Source organism: Plecotus auritus (genome assembly GCF_963455305.1).
Source record: "Plecotus auritus genome assembly, chromosome: 2".
Taxonomy (NCBI): Eukaryota; Metazoa; Chordata; class Mammalia; order Chiroptera; family Vespertilionidae; genus Plecotus; species Plecotus auritus.
Genome location: NC_137771.1, coordinates 3,119,260 through 3,137,560, shown reverse-complemented (window position 1 = coordinate 3,137,560; position 18,301 = coordinate 3,119,260). Strand labels below are relative to the sequence as shown.

The 18,301-nt window shown below is 55.1% G+C and overlaps 2 protein-coding genes across 4 annotated transcripts in view; both read left to right on the top strand.

Annotated features, from left to right (window-relative positions):
• Window positions 1-453: 453 nt before the first annotated feature.
• On the top strand, window positions 454-15,097 carry NOL9 (nucleolar protein 9). Its single transcript, XM_080656761.1, has 12 exons — window positions 454-1,018; window positions 1,800-2,019; window positions 2,844-2,971; window positions 4,673-4,808; window positions 4,917-5,013; window positions 5,749-5,846; window positions 6,761-6,922; window positions 7,078-7,375; window positions 7,704-7,815; window positions 9,852-10,029; window positions 11,241-11,374; window positions 11,931-15,097. Exons 1-12 carry the CDS (start codon window positions 566-568, stop codon window positions 12,078-12,080), a joined length of 2,166 nt encoding a protein of 721 aa, XP_080512887.1. The 5' UTR covers window positions 454-565; the 3' UTR covers window positions 12,081-15,097.
• A 923-nt stretch (window positions 15,098-16,020) lies between these two features.
• The window catches only part of PLEKHG5 (pleckstrin homology and RhoGEF domain containing G5), a gene marked incomplete at its 3' end in the record, with an annotated part of 46,614 nt that continues 44,333 nt past the window's right edge, over window positions 16,021-18,301 (top strand). For 2 of the 3 annotated variants that reach the window (XM_080656755.1, XM_080656751.1), the window contains exon 1: window positions 16,021-16,127. In XM_080656755.1, the coding sequence (XP_080512881.1) occupies window positions 16,061-16,127 (67 nt within the window). In that variant the 5' untranslated portion in view covers window positions 16,021-16,060. The remainder of the gene's footprint in view (window positions 16,128-18,301) is intronic. The other variant, XM_080656749.1, reaches the window with a different exon arrangement.

Genomic DNA, 18,301 nt, shown 5'->3' with positions numbered 1-18,301 from the left:
GTTTGAGCGCTAGCATTTGGGGGCGGGTCCACGAAGAAGACGACCAATGAAATGAGAAAGGGAAATGGGGCGGGGCCAGGCCCTGGACTTCCGTTACAGGCCGCCTCCCAGAGCTGCCTAGCAACGTCAAGCTGGGCGCGGGGGTTTCCTCTGGTTCTGGCCAAGTCCTGAGGTTCTGGCTGCGGTTTGCCGGCCGCTGCGCTTTCAGGCTTGAAGAGGTAGCGCCTCACGCTCGCCCAGCCTGGAAGCGCAACCAAGACGCACGTGTGTGTGTTTTTAAATCCTCACCCGAGGATTATATTTAATGGTTTCTGCCTCCCTTAGGCGCCCAGACCAGGGTTGGAATCCGCAACCTCTTGGTGCACAGGATGCCAAGCCAACCAGCCTAGCCACCGGGCCAGGGCACATGTCTCCTCTTTATTGGTAGCCCAGGCGCTGCCCCCGACACCCCGCTGGCCGGCAGGAGCCTTTGAGGTGGCGGCGGAGGCTCAGGACCGCCGGCAGAGGGCGCCCGCCGCTCCCAGGCCGCTTCTTTCCGACGCTCCACGGGCTGCGGGGCGGAGCGATGAGATCACGCGAGATTCTCGCGCCGCCAGCGCCGGCGACCAGCATGGCGGACACCCTGCAGCTGCAGAAGCGGGGGCCCTTTCGCTCCACGTGGGCGCGATCCCGCAAGACCCGGACCCAGCTCATCCTCAGCCGCCGGCCCCGCCGCCGGCTCCGGCTCCTGCGCTGGTGCGGCCGGAAGCTCCTGCGGCGGCGGCTGCTGCAGGCTCAGGCGGCCGGCGCGGACTGGCGGGAGGGCAGCTGGGTGGTGTCGCGCTCGGCGGCTGCCCCGAGGCCCAAGACCGCGGTGCCCAGCCCGGTCCCCAGACCTGTCCCCAGCCCGACCCCCAGCCGGGCTTCCAGCCCGACCTCGGACGAGGACACCGCCCCGAGTTGCCCCGCGAACCTCCCCATCCCGCCACTGCGTCCGGCCGGCCCGGGCCGCGCGTTGCTGCTGCTGCCGCGGGAACAGGTGAGTCGAGCGCCCGGAGAGTCCGGCGCGCGGAGCGGGAGGGCGGAGACGCAGCCCCGGGGTGGCGGGCCCGGGGAAGACCGTGGCTTCTCTGTGGGAGTCGAGATAGTCCTCCAGACGGAGGTGCTGAGCAGAGGGTAAGAAGGACTCTGCTTTGGGTGATGTCGGTCTTCAGAGCCGAAAGGGACTTTAATGGCGATGGTTTTGGTAATAGGTCGCATTTACTGGGTGCCTAGTAACGTCAGGCTCTGCGTGTTCTGAGCGTCTTGGTTGTATGAACCCATGTAATACTCCCAGCTCACCTGGAGTCATTGCCTCGATTGCTGAGAATGTTGACAGAGGAAGAAACTGAGGATTAGCTTAGGTAACTTCCCAAAAGAACACACTAGTAGGATCCCGAACCCCCGCAGCCTGATTGCAGGGTCCCTGCTGTTCACTTGGACTCTGGTCTGGGAGGCCCCCCTCCAATGCAGGAGGGAAATAAAAGCCAGCAACGCAGAACCTTGGCAGGCAGAGAGCCTTTTAAGGACAGCAGAGCTGGGCTCGTTGGGACCCCCTTGTTTTTCCTGTGTTCATGTTCACCAGCTGTCTGTAGCTGCCATGGGATGTGATCTTAGGTCAAAAACATTAAGTACCTGAAAGTCACCCACTACAACGTATCCTGTTATTTAGAAACCTGCCACCTTTTGATATGTAACTAGCAATGAAAGTTTTAGAAAATGCAGTCATTAGTAACAGCATCCATAATGTTATTTCTTTTCTTTTGTTCTTCCCCTGTGAGGTTTTTACTTTTAGCGGGACCTGTCGCGTCACTTGCCTTTATGGCCAGGTGCAGGTGTTCGGTTTCACCATTAGCCAAGGCCAGCCTTCCCAAGAAGTCTTCTCTACCTACACCCACTCTCGCCTGGCTCTCAGTGCTGTTCATTACTCGATGCCTGAGAAAAGCAAGAAGGAGATGAAGAGAGAAGCCCGAACTTTGCTCCGAGCTCATCTTAACCGGGGTAATGAGAAGTGCCGGATCATCGACTGAGGATGTATTGGAATGAGGCTGATAACTTTTAGATGTGTGCGATGGCCTAGACATTGCCCACGTGACTAGATCTACTTAAACCCTCACAGCCCTGGCCAGGTGGCTCAGTTTGTTGGATCATCATCCTTTATACCAAAGGATTTGGGGGGGGGGGTGTCCCATTCCTGGTCAGGGCACATACTATTGATGTTTGTTTTTCTCTTCCCCCTCCCCCTCCCTCTCCCTTCCTTTCTAAACAGCCTACCTTAGCTGGTTTGCTCAGTAGTTAGAGCATCACCCCCCACCCCCCAACTGAAGAGTCTTGGACTCGATTCTGGTCAAGGGCACATACCACTGTTGCAGGCTTGATCCCCAGGCAGGTCCGGGATGCAACCAATTGATGTGTCTCTCTCACATCCATGTCTCCCCCGCTTCCTTCTCTCTCTCCCTCTTTCACTTCCATTCTCTCTCAAAATCAATGGAAAGAATATCCTCAGGTGAGGATTAATAAAAATAAATAATTAGTTAATTAAATATATCCTCAGAAGTCCTGAGAGTGACTTCTCATCATATTGTTTTCACCGTTTTACAGAGGAGAAAGGTTGCCCACGGCCACACAGCTAGTAGGTACCAAACCTGGATTGACTGCTCAGCCCAGGTGTGTTCCTGTCATGCAGGACGGCCTCCTGAAAAAGGCTCTCAAGTGCAATGTCTCCCCTCAAAAAGCTCACAGTTTAGCCGAGGAAATGGCGGTCCTAAAGGGCATGGAGTTTAATGGAGTTACTATTTGTAAGGTAGTTTAATTTTCTCTTACAGATGACAGGTGTTGGTTGATGAAGAACTTTTCTCCTCTGTGTTCCATTGTGATGCTAGAAAACCTGAAAAACTCCACTGTGAACTTCATAACCAGCCATCCAGGCTTATCTTACGTTTTCGAACAAGAGGTAAAACCAGTTTTCATTCAGAGTCTTGCAAATTACTTTCGCCAAAGCAGTCATGTCACGTGACTGTGTAGCGTGCTCCCCTCGGAGGTCAGCCTCTTGTGCTGTACGTCCTACAGGTTGTGATACGTGTGCTCAGTAAAAATAGTCCCTGCAGAAAGGTATATCCTTAGTTTCATTCCCCAGCAAAAGCCATCGGTTTATATTGTAGTCGGTTCCGTGCCTTTTGGCATTTTAAAAAAATGGTTATCTTGTATCTTGACTTACTAACATGAGACGGTATACGTTTTCTCTAAACTGTGAATGAGTACTTTCGATGTACTTACACCTTCTCCCCGCTCTCTTTTCTCACCTGTGTATTTTGCTGGCCCTGTTAATAATTCCCTAAGGTCCAGTTTTTACTGTAATTGCCTCCCGTGAGCCCGTAAATTGAATCTAACCCATAAGATTGTTGGACAGACCAGATGGTGAGATGTGAGGAAGAATCAGGGACTAACCTGGCCTTTGGGGCTAAATGGCTGGGTGCTTGGTGTTTCTATTAACTGAGACGGGGCGACTACAGGAGCAGGTGGAGACGTGTGGACTTTGAGGTGCCTGTTAGATGTCGAGTCTGGAATGCGGAAAAGAGGTTGGAAATGTAAATTTGGAGCTTTGAGCAGAAGAGGATCCAAAGGCCTCAAGGTGGGAAAACAGCACCGAGGGAGTTGATAGAGTTAGAAACGCGACGGTTCCAGGTCCAAGCCCGAGACGCTCTCAAGAACTGGGCTCCATGAGACCGAGACAGCGTGGTCATTGGTGTCAAGACTGAAGGCCTGCTCCCTCGTTTTCTAGAATCCACAGTTGCTGATAGCAAGCCTTAGTGCCAGGCGGATTCTCATTCCTTTTACGACGCTCTTTCCTTGTGATCCTGGGCGGGTCTCTTCCGTGATCCTCTTCCACGCAGCGGTGTGTTCCGTCCAGGCTCCAGCTGCCTCCGCGGGAGTGGGCTCCCGTTCCTCGGGTGGCTTTCCCGCGGTTTCCTGTGCTTCTAGGGTGCCATCAGGCTTCGTGGACCCGCCTCCCACGCCCTTTCCGCTCTGTCTGCGTCTATTCTGTCCGTCAGTTTGGGGTATTGCCTTGACTTCGTTCAAATACCCAGCGGGCTCTTCGCCTGTGGCCTCCAGTTCCATTTTCCTTCTGGCAATCACTCTCACGCGTGTTCTTTTGGGCGTGTCCTCGGGGGCGATGGCGGCTGGGAAGTAAGCATAGGCGATGGGAACAGGCGCTGGTGCTTTATAGGAGGAGAGTTGGCAAGGGTTGGGTTTGGGGTTGGAAAAGGGCGGGATCACATTTATCTTTAGCTCACAGTTGCGTGAGGCTTATTAATTCAGAACTGAGGGGAACGGGCGCATTTGTTTTCACCTTTTCTAAAAGTTGATGTTGTTGCCGAAACCGGTTTGGCTCAGTGGATAGAGCGTCGGCCTGGGGACTGAAAGATCCCAGGTTCGATTCCGGTCAAGGGCACGTACCTTGGTTGCGGGCACATCCCCAGTAGGGGGTGTGCAGGAGGCAGCTGATCGATGTTTCTCTCTCATTGATGTTTCTAGCTCTCTATCCCTCTCCTCTCTCTTCCTCTCTGTAATAAATTAATAAAATATATTTAAAAAAAAAAATAAATAAATAAATAAAAAAAAAAAAAATAAAAGTTGATGTTGTTGATTGCAGAGGACAACTTTCCAGATTAACGCTGAGTATTTCGCCATGAGGTCTGTGGGCATTAAAAGAGAGAAGAAGAAAAACGGCCTTCAGTTAACCGAGAGTGTCCTTTCGGCCCTGGAGGAGCTGGTCAGCGTCGCTTGTGGTGAGCGAGGCCTTGCTGAGTTTGGGTGCTCCCGCCGGAGCCCGAGTCCCGGGCGAGTAGAGCCCTGGGGAGAGGCTAACTCTAGGGCCATGTCTGTCTCACCTCCAGAGGAAGCCGACGGCTGCCCCATCATTCTGGTCTGTGGCTCTCAGGACGTCGGGAAGTCAACATTCAATAGGTACCTGATTAACCAGCTGTTGAACAGGTAAGCGTGTTCTTGTTTTGACAGGTTGCTCGAATTGGGGCGTGAAGTAGGCGTTTGGATTTAGGAAACTGGACGGGGATGCCTCTTGACTTCTCAGAAGAGAGTATTTACAACTCTGCCCAGCAGCTCGGCTAAGCGATGGCTCTGGGTGCTGACCTGCCTGTCAGCGCACTTCGGGGAGGGTCACTGCGTCTCAGCATCTGTATTTGTCCACATCGAGATGCAGAGTAGGTCAACCCCGCTGTCTTTTACAGGTAACGTTTTAGGAAAGGTGACGGTGTACCACATTATGAACGGACACTGTGACCCATCACATGTCCTCTTTAGGCATCGTATATGGATTGAGCAGTCCACTCAAAAGCCTGCCTACGGTGGGTCAAAACCATCCTATATAATAAAAGGTCAGCGACCATAACGGTGTAACCACCAGAACGACCGATCGACCAGTGGCTATGAGGTGCATTGACCACCTCTCAGTCCCTCCCCCAGCCCGCAGGCTCTGATCGCTGGATGGCGAACGGGAACCACGGGGAACCGGGATGGATGTAGGCGGTAGGGCGGGACTGGGGACTGGCGAGCGGACGGATGATGGCCCTGATTGCAGGCTAGGCCTAGGGACTCTACCCGTGCAGGATTTCGTGCGCTGGGCCTCTAGTATAGCACATAAAATCCTTAAGATCTGCTTTATCCTCTCCACATAGTAAAGCTAGTTAAGATTTCCTTTTGAATTTTCAGTATTTCCTGCGTTGACTATTTGGAATGTGACCTGGGACAGACAGAATTTACTCCTCCGGGTTGTATTTCTCTACTTAACATCACAGAACCGCTTCTAGGTACGTATTGTAGATTCCTAAATGTTCTGGTGTTATAAAATGTGAGGATGATGATACTTAACCAAAAAGTCAAAGAATGTAAAAGTATAAAATATAAATGTGAGCATACCCCTCCAAACTCACTGTCTTCCCATAACTGTCCGTCCAGCCTCCAAAAATTAAAAAATAAACTATGACACTTAGTGGGATTCCATTTTAGTGAATGGACCTGCTGTCCGTTTTGTCACAGGTAAGTTAGAAACACGGCTTCCTTTAACGTTAACATCTTATTTAACCCCATACAACGGTCTAAACCAGGAAATTAACATTGATACAATGCTGCTAATTAACCTATATATTTTATTCAAAATTAACAAGTTACCCACTAATATCCTTTTTCTGGTTCAAAATCCAAACCAGAATCCCACATTGCTTTTTTTGTTTGTTTTTGTTTTTATTTTTTTAAATATATCTTTATTGATTTTAGAGCAGAAGTGAGAGGGATAGAGAGAAACATCAATGATGAGAGAGAATCATTGATTGGCTGCCTCCTGCACGCCTCCTACTGGGGATCAAGCCCACAACCTGGGCATGTGCCCTTGGCTGGAATCAAACCTGGGACCTTTCAGTCCGCAGGCCGAAGCTCTTACCCACTGAGCCAAACCAGCTAGAGCTGTTTTTATTATTTTTTAAATTGATTTTTTAGAAAAAGTGGGAGGGAGGGGGAGAGAGAGAGACATCTATGTGAGAGAGACACATTGATTGGTTGCCTTCCGTGCACGCCCTGACCAAGGCTGGGGCTAGAACCTACAACCCCAGGTCTGTGCCCTTGACTAGGAATCAAACCCGAGACCCATTGGTGCTTGGGCCGACATTCTCACCAGTGAGGAACACTGGTCAGGGCATGGATTCATTCCTGTTATCTACCTTCTTAGGACCACCTTTCACCCACCAGAGGACACCACAGAAAATGGTGTATTTTGGGAAATCTACTTGTAAAAACAGCTATGAGAATTACATTGAGATCATCAAGTATGTGTTCAGCTCCTACAAGAGAGAGTCCCCTCTCATCATCAACACAATGGGCTGGGTGACAGGTAAGGCCACCGAGGCCCACGGGGCAGGGAGGGACGCGTGGGAGTGAGCTCCCGGCTCAGACCTGCGGCTGGAGCCGTTTTGGGGAGACCCTCCGGCCGAGCGCTGTCTCGGAATGACCTGGGGCCCTGACGCTGACGTCCTCTCCTTCCCGCAGATCAGGGCCTTTTGCTTCTCGTCGATCTGATCCGCTTGCTGTCGCCCAGCCACGTGGTTCAGTTCAGTTCTGGCCGGAGCAGATTCATGCCGCAGCTCACCCCCAGCTACGTGGACGACATGGATGGCTTGTACACGAAGAGCAAGGCCAAGGTCAGAGACCGAGGCTTCCACCTGCCAGAGTTTGCAGACAGTTTGGAATTCGGTGACGAAGACAAGGAGAGCCCGGTGGCGTTTTCTGGACATAAGCTGATGTGCGTCCAGTCGGACTTTGCGTTTAGAAAAACTCCAAGAAATCGGTAAGTAAACCGTCATGGCTGGAGAATTCCGTTTTCTTCAGTTTAACACGCCTTCTGCCCTCAATTCCTTCAGAGCGGTAAGTCCCGTATCACTTTCCATCTCCAGCGCAGTTGTGGGGGAGGGGGGATGGGGGAGGGGGGAAGCAGTCAGGCGTTTTCCCGTGGGAATGTCCAGAGTGGGCTCCCGCTAGGAGAGTCTCCCTGCTCCAGGTCCCACGGGCTTAGAGAAAGGCAGGGCGTGGGGGTTCCCAGGGGCAAACGGATGTACGTAATGACAAGTGAGGGGGTGGGCCTGTCGGGGCCTCCTCACTTCCTGTCTGCTTTTCAGAGAGTCGCATAACAGAGTTCTTCGGGACCTGGCCTTGTTGGGTTACCTTGGCCAGCTGCATCCCCCCGCGCCGAAGCCGCTTCGTCCCCTGCACAGCCTGACCCCCTATCAGGTACAAGCGGAGCTGGTGTGGGGACCACTGTGGCTGCTGTGGGCGGCGCTCTTCTGCCCGCTTCGTAACTCCTCTCGTAACCCTCAGGACCAGCCCACGGGTGGGCCCGGTGACTCCCCGTTTTGCAGACGGGAGCTGAGGAATCCAGGGCAGTGGCAGAGCTGGCATCAGGCTGTGCTGTCCTGGGCACAGCTCTGGTTCTGGGCCAGTGGGACTGTTCTGCCTGACCCGAGAGGTGGCCCTGGATTGAACCCAGGCAGCCTGGTTCCAGCGCCCCCACTTCCGAGCTGTGTGCTTCGGCTTGTCGTTGGTAGAGCGGAGGCAGTTCCCGACCTGGTGGGATGGTTGTGCGAGTCCACGGGCGTGCACAGTGGTGCCTGGCCCCCAGGGGGCGCTCTTAAAGCCTTGCACATCATTGTCAACGTTAGATTCAAGCACCAGATTTGTGTATCTTGGGATCCAGAATTATTTGGGGGAGAAACCACCTTAATGCTAGAATTCTGGGTGATGGGAGAATAAAATAGTGACAGGCAGCATTTCCTAAGTGCTTACTCTGCTGTGCTGGGTTCTAAGCCTGTGTTCCTCCTTTACAATGGCTGTTATAATCCCCATTTTACAGATGAGGGGACTGAGGCCAGGCACCCTGAGTCAGCTGACCCAAAGGGGCACAGTAAAGGTTTGGGCTGGACTGCAGGTCATGCAGCCTGACTCCAGAGGCCAGAGCATGCGCCCTCTGCTGTATGCCCTGTCCAGTGTTGAGCCCTCGCTGTGCTAAGCCCATTACCAGGAATGGCCTGGTACCTGCATGGCACTGGGAGGGCGACGCTCGTATGTCCCGTTTCCAGCTTAGCGACCTGGGCACAGTCGGGTGGAGGGGACAAGGCTGAGGCCTCGCAGGCAGGCACGGCGGACCTGCGCGGCAGGGATGTGCCTCAGCCTGACGGCGAGATTGGCCCCAGGCCTCCAGTCCCCACCTGAGAGTCTGAGGCAGTTTGTTCACTGGAGCTTTGCTTGCCTGGAGAAGCTATACAGTTGAATTTGGAACTTACCTGCCAGTAACTTAACCTGCCTTCTTTTTTTTTTTTCTTTTTTTTATATATATTTTATTGATATTTTACAGAGAGGAGGGGAGAGGGATAGAGAGTTAGAAACATCGATGAAAGAGAAACATCCATCAGCTGCCTCCTGCACACTCCCCACCGGGTATGTGCCCGCAACCAAGGTACATGCCCTTGACCGGAATCGAACCCGGGACCCTTGAGTCCGCAGGCCGACGCTCTATCCACTGAGCCAAACCGGTCAGGGCTGCCTTCTTTTTATTTCACATTTGTTTTGAAATTTAAATAGTATGTGTAACAAAGTACTTTCCTACTTTAAGAAGGTGAGATTACCCAGAAAGTTACATTAAAGCTAGTTCTTTGTCTTGAGCTCCAGGAGTGTGACGCATTTGTCTTAATTCAGTGTGTTTCATTAGGGAATGAGTGGCGACTCTCCTCACTGAGTGGGTTTTGGCTTTCTTACGTTAGAGACCTCCGTGACGGGGTCCTCACAGTCTCCCGCGACTGTAACCCCTGTAGGACCTCCACAGACTGCGTCTGATGTGTCTCTTTAGACAAGAAAGTTCCAGGCATTGGTTCAGATTTCCAGCACGTGTGGGTGGTGCCCAAGGCCTTGGGGTCAAGGGTTCGGCTCTCTGTTAAAGCAGTGACCCCGAGCTAATGCTGGCTGGGTTTCCAGACTTTGAGATACTTCTCGGCAGGCAGTTTGGCAGGCATAACTTTGGAGAGCTGGCTCGTCAAGCTGATACAAATGAAAAGTAGTTCCTCAGAATTAATGGAGGGCGGTGGGGGTAGTGAAGGGTAAGGAAGGTCGTGTATATGGTGACGGAAGAAGATAGGGGTCTGGGCGGTGAACACACAATGCAGTAGATTATCATGGAAGTGTACGCTTGAAACCTGTGTACGTTTTTTAAGCCGTGTCACAGAATTTAATAAAGAGAAAAAGAACTAACAGGGAGGTGCCCATGGGTGTTGCAGGTCCCTTTCAGTGCCGTTGCCCTCCGGGTCATCCACTCCGATGTCGCCCCCACCCATGTCCTGTACGCTGTGAACGCCAGCTGGGTCGGCCTTTGCAAGATCCTGGACGATGTCGGAGGATACACAGAGGGGCCCGTCCTGCTCACACAGACTCCAATCTGCGATTGTTTGGGCTTTGGTGAGTGAGAGGGACACGTGTCTGTAAACCCACTGAACTTGACCCACCTCGCCAGCTGTAGATGGCCGGTCTACGTGGGGCTGTCTCGGCTCGATGGTCAGAGAGCTGCTCTGTCTCCACGCACCGTGGGCCTCGGGCCTCGGGCAGGCAGGAAGCGGGTCTTCCTCTGCTTCGTCACCGGCCCCTCTAAATCCCGGATCCCCAAAGTCTGGCGGCGCCTTCTCACCTGGCGTGTTTCCTCGAGGCCGCTCGCCCACCCCTGGGGCTCTCAGTCCATCTTCCTGCTGACTTCCCAGAGGGTTCCAAGCCCGTGTTACCCGTGCGCTCACTCTCTGCTTGGATAGCTCACGGGCGTCCAGGACTCAGGTCCAAAACTGAGATCCTGATGGTCCACAGGCCTGATGGTCTCCCCGGGTCCCCTCCTCTGCACCCCCCACCACCTCCTGTCCCCGTAGGTCCTTCAATGGTCCTTCAAAGATTCACGCTGGTGTTTGGGCCCGACCCCTGGGTCCTCCTCGCCTCGTTCTCCACATCCCCCCCGCGCGCAGGTCAGGCGGCTTCTGTTCTTGAACTGAGTCAGGCTTCTCCATGTCAGTCATGTCCTCCCGTGCCCGTGTGAGCATCCTCGTCCCCGCACTGGACCCCACACTCGGGAGTGACCTGAGCACAAGCGACGCGGTCACGTCCTGACATCCTGGCGTGTCCATAGCACAGTCTAGGCCTGGCCGCGCAGCACCCGCAGCTCCGGGCCCGTCTCCTCCGAGCGCCCATGCCCATGAGGTCAATAAACGTCAGTGAGCACTTCTGGAAGGTTGACCCAAAATTAGCAAAGTCCTTACGTAATGACACATTGCTGATGTAGACAGTACTGTACTTCTCAGAGCGTCTCATAGAGACGTGTCACTTTGTGCAGACCATGGAGCAGGAGTGGGTGAAGGGGAAGGTCGAGTCACCTTTGCCCCACTAGACTGTCTCCCGGGCGCCGGCGCCGTCTAGGACTTTGGCATGAGGACCACTCGCTGCCTCACAGCCGAGCAGGGAGGAGCTACCCTGGCTCCCGGCGTTCCACGCTCCGTCTCCCACGACTTGGTATTTTCAAAGCAAAACGCAGTTGAAAGTGAAACTCTCTTTTAAAAGCTGCTCCGCGGTGGGAGTGGGGGGAGGCCTGGCGCCTTGCGGAGGGTGATTTGCGTGTGCTCTGGGTCTTCCAGGGATCTGTAGAGGGATCGACATGGAGAAGCGGCTTTACCACATCCTCACGCCTGTGCCCCCGGAAGAACTAAGAAATGTGAATTGTCTGCTGGTCGGAGCCATTTCCATCCCGCAGTGTGTCCTCAAGAGCCAGGTGAGCGTGGCTCCGGGACAGCCAGGAGGGAGCTGGCTGTGTCCGTGGTAGAGTGAGAACCTGAAGTTGGCCGGGAGCCGTGGGCAGGTTATTGTTGGGGAGACGGAAGCCAGGGAAGAGGCAAGGCCGTGAGCCACCAGCCTGTGGGAGAGCCATTCCCGTCCTGAGGCTGAGGCCCAGCTTCAGGTGCAGCCCTGGGGAGGTCACGGCAAGGTCATGGTGGCCAAGAGCATGTGTGGCCCCCAAGCCAAACTGCAGGGCCTGTGGGTGGCCAGGCTGCTCCTCCCCTTCTTACCTGCTTGTGGGAGACGGAAACACCCACACTTACACTGGCTGTTGGATGTGCTTGGGGAGCTGACTAGACAGGCAGGAGGCGGTCACCTTGACCCCTGCTCCCCCAGTGCTTCAGGGCCTTTGGGGAGAGAGCTCAGGAGGGGGCGGGGCTCAGGAGGGGGCGGGGCTTGGGAGGGGCGGGGCTCACTCAGACTCCATGCTGTCTTCTGGGGGAGGAAGATGGGACGGACTGGGAGTTTGCATGTTTTCTGTTTCCTTTCAGCATGGGTTCGAGGGGACGATTCCTTACGTCACCACAGATTATGACATTAAACTTCCTGGAGCATCAGGGGAAATTGGAGCAAGAGAAGCTGAGGAGACGTATAGAAAGAGACAACATCCAAAAGCTAGGTTCTACCGGAAGGCACACTGACGTTTCTAACGAGCGAGGAAGCCCGACTTTGTCTCCGGCCTGACGGCAGCGGACTGATGGGCTCTGCGCTGCGAAGGCGCCCTGGCGAGCGGCGTTTCCTCCACAGCTCCTGGGAGCCATAGTCCACTTAAGTCCCTTCTTAAGCTCCGTGACCTCGTTTTGCCCTAACCTGCTGCGTGGTTCATCAGACATGATGCTTTATTTTCTAAAGGGAGGAAGCAGCAGGGAAAAGATACGCCATTGAAACAAAGAACAAAGTTCTTCAAGAATCTCCTTGGAATCTTGGTGAAAATAGGGAGACAAGGGCCCCAAAAGATGTACCAAGGAGGAAGGCAGGCTGGCCAGCGGGATCTGAGCGTAACAGGATGTGGGGACGCACCTCGGCCCTTGCCCACCTGTGATGGCCGGCCGGGGACGGGGACCTGCTGGTGGGTCGTTCCCATCCCCTGATCACGTGACTCCCATCCTCTTCCATTCCTGTGGGACAAGTATTAAAGATCGTGTTTCATCTTTAAAGGTAATCAAGGTTTAACAGATGGAGGTCTGAACTCGAGAAACCTTCTTTTTCTCTCTTTAATCCACTGGTTTTATGCTGAAGAAAAGCTTGCTCTCAAATCCAGGTGCCTCTCGGTTTTGCCCTGGTTGGCTTCTCCTCCGAGACCGAGCCTGGGCAGAGCGGTCTGGGAGAGGCCTGGCAGGGCAGCCCTGAGAAGGGCCCATTCCTGCCGTTGGCGGCTGAACCTGAACTTGAACATGAACATGCGGACAGCTCTGGGCTGGTGAGCGCCCCTCCTGAGTGCGGGAGCTGGTGAGGCGCCATTCTCCCAGGTGGAAGTCTGTCCCCTTCTCCCTGGTGCACACGAGTCCTTACCCCCCGAGGTGGGTGGTTTTGGGGGGCAGAGAGGAGCCGTCTGAGGAGAGCGGGACACTGAACTGAGGCAGCATTTCAAACTTACCGTGAACGTCCGCTTCCTGGTGGATCATGTTGAAGGAGGTCCCCAGGATTCACAGGTTTTACCACCATCTCCATTTAAATCGCTGCTTATTGCTGCCTTTACGCTCTCAGAGACCCTCAGCGTGCACATTCTCACAGGAGCCTTGTTCCTCCCGGGTGAACTTTCGGATTCTGGAGACCATTTACGGTCTAACTTCTTCATTGCCTCTTATTTATATTGAAGTTTACCAGGTACACATGTTTCTATTTTGACTTTGCAAGTAATTGTGAGACAATCCACCACCGTCAGCTTCTGGCCTCCTTCCCCAGCCCCGCGTCTTGGTAACAGTCACTGTCGGTTGTAGGTCGTTGGCAGGTCTGTAGGTCGTTAGCAGCAGGTCTCATTGCCTTTTCAGGCCTCCAGGCCTGCCTTCAGCCTCCCCTCTGGCTGGCATTTAAGGACACTCCTCCAGGGCCCTCTGTAAAGGAGGCAGACCGGGCCACTAGAGGGAGCTGTCAGCCGTGGTCAGAGGGCCAGACCCTCTGGGTCCCTGGGTCTGGTCAGGCCGGCTGTAGATGTTCCTTTGCTTACCAGTGGCGGTGGTTTGGGCTTGTTATTTCCAGTCGGTTGTGGTTCAGGGTGTGTAGGAATGAGTCTGCATTGAGTTATTCTTAATCATCGGTGTGTGATTTCCAAAGCAGTACATGCTCATCCTAGGCTTCATTTTATTTTATAAACAGACGGCTCCGTGTTCCCTCCCGACCTGTTAGTCCGGGGGTAGGGGTCCGTGGGTGCCCAGGCCCCCGTCTGGAAATGGGATTAGAGGGGGAGGGACAGCGGGGGTGGGGAGGTCCCAGAGGCTCTGCCTCCTCCACTGGGTCTTTGACAGGTGGCACCCCCTCGGCTGTCTGCCTGCCAGCGTGGGCGAGGCGATGTGGGTACAGGGCCCCTTTCATACCAGTGCTGAGTGTTTGAGGATGGATGGTAGAGGCTTTTTAGATTTGGATGTGGCGGTGCCCTGGGTAAGACAGCAGGCGGTGATGGTAGAGCTCTGAGTTCAAATCCTGGCTGGACCGCTGGCTCCGTGAGGTTGTGTGGGAGACATTCCCTGGAGCCTGTTCCCCCTCTCAGACGGGACGGAAGCTCTTCCCTGGGGTCCCTGCCTGCGCAGCGCTGAGGCCGGGCCCTGAGGCGAGCAGTGACTGCGTGCGGCCGCCTGGAAGGCAGGGACCAGGATCGGATAGTTCGCGGTCACGCTGGGTGGGACGAAGCAGAAACGCAGTGTTGGAATCAGAAACCCCTTACCTGGCCCCCCTCCAGCAGGTTCACCTCAAAACCGTTCTGGCCACGTGTCCCGCTAAAGAGCTCACGCGAAGGACCCCCTTCCTGGGGGTTTTTCCTAAACCTCCGTTGGCGCTTTTGAACTTGGATGAGCAGTTCACGCACTTAGACCATGAAGCTGTCTTGTCTGGCATCTTCTAGATTGTGTTTGGCGTTTACCACCCTGGTGTCCTGCTGGGTGTGTGGTTTCCTATCTAGCTCTTTTCACTTACGTCTCTCTCATATCATTAAACATTTCTGAGGACATGAGTTGGTGTAATTCCTTACATACGTAGACCATTTTGTTCCAGGAAATTACTTCAGTGATAGGAGCAATGATGGCAGAAACACCAGGGAAAATAAGACCCTGGGGGGGGGGGGGGCTGGGTGCCGGGGCGGGGACACGGGGAGCCCAGCAGATGCCGGCGGCTTTCCCCGCAGTACTGAACGCGGTGGCAGTTTAATTTTTCTGTTTGGGTCCAGGTATGTGAGTTGAGAGAGGGTGCTATCTCCTTTCTGGCTGTCTTGGAGAGTGTATTAGAAGGAGAGAGAAAATTCTGCCCTGGCCGGTGTGACTCAGTGGATAGAGCGTCGGCCTGCGGACTCTAGGGTCCCAGGTTCTATTCCGGTCAAGGGCATGTACCTTGGTTGCGGGCACATCCCCAGTGGGGGCATGCAGGAGGCAGCTGATTAATGTTTCTCTCCCATCGATGTTTCTGGCTCTTTCCCTCTCCCTTCCTCTGTGTAAAAAATCAATAAAACATATTTAAAAAAAGAATTCTGCTCCCAGAAAAGCTCAAATTAAGGAAGAGAAGCCCGGGTCGGGCCTGTAACTGCCTCTGGACAGTGCCAGCAGCTCCGCTCCCGGCTCCCGGCTCCCCTCCCAGGGCTGGGCCTGCCCCGGAGAAGCTGGCTGACAGGCCGAGCCTGAACAGTGGCTGAAATAAATACGGGGCCATCTGTGCCGAGAAGGGGAAGGAGCCACGTGATGCCCGGGCCTCTGTGGAACGAACAGCTTTGCTAAGCTAAAGATTTCCAGGGTTTTGCCAGGAAAAGAGTTGGGTAGAGAGGGCTGGGCGGGCACAGCCTGAACGGAGCCGCACTTGGAGTCCAGTCGGGGCAGCAGGTCCCCTGGAAGTGCAGGCGCTGAGTAAGCAAACAGCTGAGCCGGCAGACACTGTTGGGCTGGGAAGCCCAGGGTTGCCATGGTGACTGATGCCTCCGCGGTGCTCAGCAGACTGTGGCCTGGGCTTTCCTAACGCTTTGGAACTGACTTGCTCTCCTGGGTGAACGGCTGCCGGGCAGGGAGAACCCGCCGAACTTGCAGGCCTGCCTCCTCGCCAAGGCGTCCAGCGGGGCTGCTGCTGGGCCCGCGGAAACCGGGGTCAGCCTTGGAGCCTGTTCCAGGGGCGAACGGGTACCTGGGAATGGGAAATCCAAGGGGGGGAAACCACCAGCGGGGAGACGCAGTGCAGACGGCGGCCAGGAAGCCCACATGGTAGAACATACGGCGCCCAGGGGGCCTGCGTCGGAGGGAAGCAACTTGGCCAGGGTGGGGGCTCCGTGGCTTTCTGTGCCGACGGACTCTGCCGGAGGAGCTAGGATTGGGGCTGAGGCCGGGAGAAGCCCTCCGCCCTTGGGTCTGCAGCCGGGCCGACAGGGACACAGACCTGGGGGCCTGGCACGTGGCTCGAGGGCCGGGCGAGGCGCCACCAGAGGTCAAGCATGAATTCGGTCCTCACAAAGTACGGGTCTCCCCCTCGCGGCTGGCTAAGCCTTCGTCTGGGAAGCAGTGAGTATGTTTTCTTCCTCTCTTGTCCAGAAAGAGGGGCCGACGGCTCTGAGCCAGGAGAGGAGCCGGGGGCGGGGGGCGGCTTGGAGGGCCACTGGGTCCCACGCCTGCTAACTCGGTCTGGATGCTTTAAGAAGCTCCCCTCACTGATCTGGGGGTTCGTGAAAGTGGGGAAGGCAGGGTGGCCCAGCCCGTGAGGGTTAGCCCTCAGCCTGACCCCATCGCTAGGGTGGCGCAGATGACGCCGTCTTCTGAGCAGGCCGAGCAGGGAGGGTCTCTGCTGAGGACTGCTCTGCTGGCAGACGAAGGGCACGGGGGGGGGGGGGGGGGGATGGGGGGGCGGTGCCCAGGACCCTTCACACGGCCACGTTCTGTGCATCACAGTCCTGCCCCCTCGTGGGGATGTTTTGAGTAGATTCTCACCTTGGCCTTTGTAGCTATTTGTAAAAGCGCCGTGAGCCCTGGCTGGTGTTGCTGAATGGTTAGACCATCAGCCCACACACCAAAGGGTCATGGGTTTGATGCCCGGTCAAGGGCACGTGCCTGGGTTGTAGGTTTGATCCTCGCCCCCGAAATCGGGGTGCGTGCGCAAGGCAACTGATCAATGTGTCTCTCATATCGATGTTTCTCTTCCCCCCTACCTCCCTGGTACTCTCTAAAAACCAATGGGAAGAATAACCTCGGGTGAGGATTAGCAACAACCAAGAAAAGGGCCATGAGATTCCCCCCAAGCCGTCGGTGTGTTTTGTCCGTACGCCATGACGCATTGGGAGTGTGGAATCGGGACGAGTGTTTATGGGATCAAAGAGCCTTCCAACGCCCCAGAATCGGAGCCCCGGCCCCAGACACCCCATTCCTGACCGCAGGGCAATGACCTGGCCACGTTGGCCACTGACCTCTTCGTGCTCAAATAAGCACCCCCGTTCTCGTCATTATCTACACCCCACCTGTGGCTGGCCCAACACACCTGTGAAGCCGACAGGGAGTCACGGAGAATTCTTCCAGCGCCCACACCGGCCCTCCGTGCAGGGGTATCCCCGCCCAGGAAGGGGTGTGCGCTGCCGACTTCCTTCCCTGGCTCACCCCACAAGCAGCTTGCCTGTGCCACTGGGGTCCCCTGGGGAAGCAGCCAGAGAAAGGGAAGGTGCCGAAGGTGTCAGACATGTGACATTCATCTCTGAGCCCCAGTGACTGGCGTCCGGTTAATTGAAGGCCCAGCACAGCTCACTCACTGAGGGGGGGGGGGGGGGGCGTTGTTCCCAGGGGTGGGTGAGCCGGGTTGCAGGCCTTTTGGAGTGTCCCCCAAGCCATACCTGCCACGTGGGTGGCAGAAAATGGCCACCTACTCTGCTTCGGCTTGATCGTGTCTGTAAGCCATTTATTTATTTGACAAATGTGAGTGTGTCATAGTTATTTAATCACTTAACAAATATTTATTGAGCACTTTTGTTGTTAATCTTCACCCGAGGGTATTTTTCCCATGGTTTTTAGAGAGGAAGGGAGGGAGGCAGGGAAGAAGGGCTGGGGCGGGGGCGGGGGGGGGGGGGTGGCGGGCAGGAGAAACATCGATGTGAGAGAGACACATCTCCTGGCTGCCTTCCGCACGGGCCCTGGCCGGGCTTCAAACCTGCAGCCCAGGTACGTGCCCTTGACCGGGAATCGAACTCTGGCCTCCAGTGTGGGACCGACGTATTGAGCACTTACTGTCAGGCATCGTATAGGGCTGGGAGACGCTGGTGAACAAGGTAAATGCCCGTCTTAGAAGCTTAGTGACTAATGAGAGATAAGGGATAGTAAACAGGAATTGAGAAGTCGTTTGCGTGTAAAACACAGTGATTGTGGGGTGATGAGTTCACAGCTGAATGATAACCCTCTTAGGACACCGAGATCGTAGGCGTTTTCTGAGCAGTAACATCACCTACAGGGCAAACTGAAGTCAGGGGGGGGGTGCGGGGGGGAGGGGGTCAAAGGCACTTCAGGGAGAGAGAATGACAGGCAGGGGGTTTCTGCAGTGGGACGGGGCTGACATTCCGAGGACGGATGGGGGGCTGTGGGAAGGGGGCAGAGATGGGTGGTGGAGAGGTTGGGGGAGCACCTGACTCCAGACCACGCTGGCGGCAGTGAGAACTGAAGAGTTTTCGCAGGGGGTCTGCTTGCCTTTTAGGAAACCCCTG